A 5831-nucleotide genomic window follows, 5' to 3' on the forward strand; every position below is an offset into this window, starting at 1 on the left:
TGGGTGGCTGTGCTCTGATTGGCTGCTGGGTGGCTGTGCTCTGATTGGCTCCTGGGTGGCTGTGCTCTGATTGGCTGTGCTCTGATTGATTGGCTCCTGGGTGGCTGTGCTCTGATTGGCTCCTGGGTGGCTGTGCTCTGATTGGCTCCTGGGTGGCTGTGCTCTGATTGGCTGTGCTCTGATTGGCTGACAGGTGCGTCTGGGCTCCAGGACCAACGGGTTTGGATACGAGCTGTTCCAGGTGTCGGAGGAGAGAGACGAGGAAGTGGCAGCGTTCTGCCACATGCTGGATGTGTGAGTGACTCCTCCCCTTCCTGTGTAATTCTCCAGGAACAGCTCAGACCAGGGTGTCCAAAGTTAGCATGAACTATTTTAATTAATCAAATAAAGTTCTCAGATAAAAATAGAATAGAAACGGATCATAGATCCAAAACTACAAATGGTTTCTGCAGGTTTTCCGTGTTAAATGAAACGCATCCAGTTTAATTATCAACTAGAAGAAAACTGAAAACATCTTTAGTCTTTTCTCACCATTAAAACAGGATCTAGGTCTGTCTTCATTTGAAGCACTTCCTGTATTCAGCCAAGTTTTAATACAATTAAAATCAGATTTGGCTGCACCAAGGTGGACTTGGACTAGGCCTGAAACAATTAAGCAGAGTAATCGATTATTGAAATAATCTTCAACTAATTTAGTAATTTATTAATTGTTAACTACAGGATACAGACTCAAAAGGTGTGTGTGTGTGTGTGTATCTCTATCCATCTCTGTGTGTATGTGTGTGTGTGTGTGTGTGTATCCATCTCTGTGTGTGTGTGTGTGTGTGTGTATCCATCTCTGTGTGTGTGTGTGTGTATCCATCTCTGTGTTTGTGTGTGTGCGTATCCATCTCTGTGTGTGTGTGTGTGTGTGTGTGTGTGTGTGTGTGTGTGTGTGTGTGTGTGTGTGCAGGCTGCGCTCAGCATACCCCAGCACCAACCGCTCTAGGAACGCCGGCTTTGTGTGGTCGCCGTCGGTCGGCCATGATGAGCTGCACCAGGCTCTGGGCGTAGCCGTCAAGGTGATGGTGACCTGCGAGGCGTTCAGGGAACCTCTGACCTTCACCTGCGACGGTAAGAAGCCCGGATAGTACCGACCGGACGGGTTCTGGAGCGAAGGAGGCAGTTCTGTGGGAGAACAGCTGAGCAGCTAAACGAGAGTTTCCATGGTTACGCTGGGTGTTTGCATGATGATTTGCTTCGTGAACCGGTTCTGTCTGGTTCTGTCGGAGCCTAACCGGACCGGTCTGTGTGTCTCAGGCTCGTCTACGGTGGACCTGCTGATCTACCAGACGCTGTGCTACACCCAGGACCAACTGGACCACCTGGACGTGGACGACTACCTGCTGAAGGTCTGCGGACACGAGGAGTTCCTCAGCAAGTAAGAACCGGATCTGTACCGCTGGTTCTGGAGGTCCAGCAGCTGGTTCTGGTGCTCAAAGGAGGTTCTGGTTCTGTGGTTTGTGGTAAAGTTACGTGGATCTTCTGTCAGCCTACAAAGCTGGAACTGAAACCGACTCCATAGAACCGGAACCGATCTGGGCTCAGACGATCAGAACCACAGCAGCTGATGGATAACATGACTTCCTCGTCGGGTTAAAGGTCGTGAAACCAGCTGGTCCTTCAGGGAGATGGACCTGCTGGTTCTGATCCGGCTGCTCCCAGATGTTGCTCCTGTTCTGGATCTCTGGTTCCGGTCCGCTCAGAGCAGGACGCAGCTGTAGATGTCTTCTCGCACACGCACAGCTGTCTGAATGTGTGGAAGTGTGTGTGAGAGAGATAAGAGCAGCTGGACTTCCTGCTCTGAAACAGGAACTCATGAAGAACCATTTACTGATCCGGGCCGGTTTCTCTCAGGGTTCTGGCAGGAATCCAAACTTATCCTTCTGTAAGATTGGATTTGAGGAGACCATGACAACAGAGATCACAGTAAATTGGAGGAAAAACCCAAATATTGCAAACTCTGAATTAAACTGATGCTATCCCTTTTCTCTGTCTCCACCTGTCCCTCTGTCTGTCCCCCTGTCTGTCCCTCTGTCCTCCTTCAGCTCTCAGACTCTGGCCGGTCTGGAGTTTGTCCAACAGTGTCTGAAGTTTGACTGGGACATTCGGCTGTTTCTCACCAGGAGATCTGCTGTCAACACCAAGCTGGCTCGCACGGTACACACACCCACGCACACACAGTCCTGTCTCTCTAACTTTGTGGGGACTTTACACAAAGATAAAGTTCCCACAAATTAATGCTACATTGACTTTCATTACTTTCTACAGCCTAATCCCTGGTTCGACGGCTGCAGGGAGTGGCAATTTGTAAAAACACACAGACAACAAAACATTCTTAACCAAAAGTCAATTCATGGGGACCAAGGATTAGGTTTACAACCATACAATGTGGACAGAAGTAGGTCCCCACAAGGATATAAAAACCTGGTGCACACACACACACACACACACACACACACACACACACACACACACACACACGGTTTGGTCTAAGAGGAAACGAAACAATCAGCTGAGAGGCTGCAGGAACCCTCTGTGGTTCTGAACGTTTGTTCCAGGTTCTGGGAAACAAACCGGGTCACACATCCTGCTTCTGTCATTTAAAAATGATCCGGTTTCACAGCAGAACACGCCCCCTGCAGGTGAGCTGCAGGTACTGAACCGGCAAACCCTGTAGCTCTGTCCTAACCAATCAGATCCACTGAAACCAGGAAGTGAACCTCTGACTGTTTGAGCCAATCAGGGACAGAGACTTCTTTTCCTTCCAGAAGGAAGACGATGACACGCCGTCCTCCATGAACCACTGCATCCTGCTGCAGGAGCGTCCCATTAAACAGACAGTCACCAGGTGAGGGGCGGGGCCTGGCCACAGAGCTCTGATTGGTCGATCTCCGTTAACAAGCGTCTCCATGTGTTTGATCAGGGAGGCTCTGACTCTGCTGCTGGACACCTTTCACAACGAGGCCGAGTCCTTCCTGCTGTCAGAGGTGACCTGTATGCACACATAAGATAAAAATAACCACACACACACACACACACACACACACACCCTCTTATTTGTGTCGCTCTCTGAAGGTGGAGCTGCTCCTGCATGTGGAGCGCCTCGTCCAATCAGTGAAGGCGCTCTGCAGCTCGCTGGCTGCCGTGGAAACGCCGGATGTGACGGCGGCCTTGAACCAGCTCCCAGCATGCCCCTGTCGCCTGCAGCCCAAGGTTCTGAAGGTGAGCGGTTAAGGGGTTCTGAGGTTCTGTGGCAGACACTCAGAAGTTTAACGTCTTCCTGTTTCCCAGGATGCATCAGTGCTGTCGCTGCGGGAGAACAGAGGTACAAACAGAACCAGTGATTGGGTGAGTTCTTGCAGCAGAACCTCTTTCAGCTCTGCTCTCCTCCTGCAGAGTCGGTGGTGGAGAAGCTGACGGCGGCCATCTTGGACCTGGTGGAGCTGTACTGCAGCACGTTTAACGCCAACTTCCACACGGCGGCGCAGAGCCGGAGCGGCACAGCGCCGGTCCAGGAGGCCGGCCTCGTCACCAATGTGCTGTCCTTCAACGTGTACGCCGCCCATCGCGTCCCCATCACCTGGGCAACCAGGTACGGCGGCTCGCTGGGCTGCACCAGGTTTCCTGTAGCTCAGTTGGTTCTGCAGCTGTTGGGTTGGTTCTGTTAAACCGTAGAAAGATTAAATGTTCTCTGACCGGATCAGAGATGATTCTGAGAATTAAATCTTTTTTGAAAATGTGCGGCTAGTACACCTGGCCTGTTGCTCATGAACTCATCATGACATCATGTGTGTTCTGCTCTCTCATTGGTCAGCTACGAGGGTTTCTTCCTGTCCTGCTCTCTGACTCATGGAGGGGCAGAGCTCTGCGCGCCGCAGCACACCAGCAAACAGGCCGTCAGTAAATACCTGTTCCACCTGGTGGTGTGGGACCAGAGGTACGCACCTGAGCCGTGACATCACAGCCTCACCTGGTCCAGGTTCTGTTGTCTGGTTTAAATCGGATTGGTTCACACATCCCAGTTAGTTGAATCTTCAGGGTTACTTGAGGTGTGCCACAGGGCCGTGTGCTTGGCCACTTTGCTCTTCTGTGCTGTGCTGCCGCCAGTCTCAGCCAGGATTCGCTTGTAGAAGAGATTTTTAATTTCAACTAGATTTTCCTGGTGAAACAAAGGCCTGATTATTGAAGCAATCAAACAAAGAACATCACAGAGCAGTAATTAAGCTAAAACTCTACAAAAATGTAAACATTTGCTTCTTTGTCTGTAATTATGTTCTACCCAAAACTCATCAAGTTGCATTTTTAGCTTCATCTGGTTCAGATTCTGTCAAAGAAAATCGTATCGAGTATCTTTTGCTGTCCAATTAGATTCAAATTCAAAAATACTTTATTAATCCCAAAGGGAAATTAAATGTTGTAGCTCATCAATGGCTTAATTAGATTTATTAATCCAAAACCATATTTTTATCTGGAGAGGCATCCTTTGTTACAAATGATCATTCTCCTAAGGAATCCTATCTTAGGCAGTAAAATGTTTATTTTCTTATTTACAAAAAGGACTTTAATTGTTTGCATTTTGTTTGTATGTATAGAAAAATTGGCAGAATGTTCCAATTTTTTGTCCGATTAATCGTTGGAATAATAAATTTCTAAATAATCTAATATACATTTATATGCCTCCAGCTGGTAAAATCATCAGACATCATAATGTCTGCCGTTATGCTGATGATACTCGGCTACATTAATCCTTCGGTTTAACCTCTGACCTCTGCCTTACCCCCTCGCCCCTCAGGGTGTGTTTCCCAGTGGAGATTACCCAGCTGCCCCGGGAGTCCCAGCTCACGGTGACGCTGTACGCCAGCCCTCTACCGCCCCCTGGAGGAGCCGAGGAAAAGGGCAAGCAGCGGCGCAGCACGGAGCCTCTGGGCTGGGTCACCATGCCGCTCTTCAACTTCAGACAGTGAGTCACATGACCAACCGGAAGCTCTTCTGATTGGTTCTGTTGGGCCATTTAGACTGAAGGGACATGGACTCACGGTTCAGCAGTAAATCTACCTGCTGATGGCAGGTGGAGGTGTGTGATGAGTGTGTGCTTAATGTGTGTGTGTACAGTGTGCTGACGTGCGGCAGGAAGTTGCTGGGTCTGTGGCCATCAACGCCAGGGAGGAGCGGAAACGCCAGAACCAGTTCTCCCAACTTCAGCCAGCCGGACAGCGTCATCCTGCAGGTGAGAGCCACACCTGGACAGGTGAAGACCTTCCTCCTGACGATGTAGCCAGACGGCGTGACGCCTCACCTGTGTGTCCCCAGGTGGACTTCCCCACCTCCTCCTTTGAGGTGATCTTCAGCACACCGCCCCCTGCTGACTTCTGTCCTCAGTACGACTTCAGCATCCTGGACACCATCAGCCAGATCCAGCTGCAGGACGTCCTGCAGAAGAAGGCCTTCCATTGGTCAGACACCGATACACACACACTGTTACACACTGACACACACTGATACACACATACACACACACATACACACTGACACACACACACAGATACACACTGACACACACACACAGATACACACTGACACACACACACTGATACACACTGTTACACACACTGTTACACACATACACACACTGATACACACTGTTACACACACTGATACACACTGTTACACACATACACACACTGTTACACACACTGATACACACACATACACACACTGATACACACATACACACACTGATACACACTGCGTGTAACAGTGTGTGTATGTGTGTATCTGTGTGTGTGTGT

At 49.6% G+C, this 5831-nt stretch overlaps 1 protein-coding gene across 1 annotated transcript in view; it reads left to right on the forward strand.

Moving 5' to 3' along the window:
• Positions 1-5831, forward strand: part of pik3c2b (phosphatidylinositol-4-phosphate 3-kinase, catalytic subunit type 2 beta) — a 23424-nt gene that overhangs the window by 8695 nt on the left and 8898 nt on the right. The window contains exons 3-15 of the mRNA XM_008408229.2: positions 194-294; positions 953-1113; positions 1300-1420; positions 2088-2199; positions 2811-2890; positions 2966-3029; positions 3118-3264; positions 3334-3367; positions 3439-3634; positions 3857-3979; positions 4835-5002; positions 5155-5269; positions 5353-5495. Coding sequence (XP_008406451.1) covers positions 194-294; positions 953-1113; positions 1300-1420; positions 2088-2199; positions 2811-2890; positions 2966-3029; positions 3118-3264; positions 3334-3367; positions 3439-3634; positions 3857-3979; positions 4835-5002; positions 5155-5269; positions 5353-5495 — 1565 coding nt within the window. The remainder of the gene's footprint in view (positions 1-193; positions 295-952; positions 1114-1299; positions 1421-2087; positions 2200-2810; positions 2891-2965; positions 3030-3117; positions 3265-3333; positions 3368-3438; positions 3635-3856; positions 3980-4834; positions 5003-5154; positions 5270-5352; positions 5496-5831) is intronic.

The sequence above is a fragment of the Poecilia reticulata genome, linkage group LG5 (genome assembly GCF_000633615.1).
Source record: "Poecilia reticulata strain Guanapo linkage group LG5, Guppy_female_1.0+MT, whole genome shotgun sequence".
Lineage (NCBI taxonomy): Eukaryota > Metazoa > Chordata > Actinopteri > Cyprinodontiformes > Poeciliidae > Poecilia > Poecilia reticulata.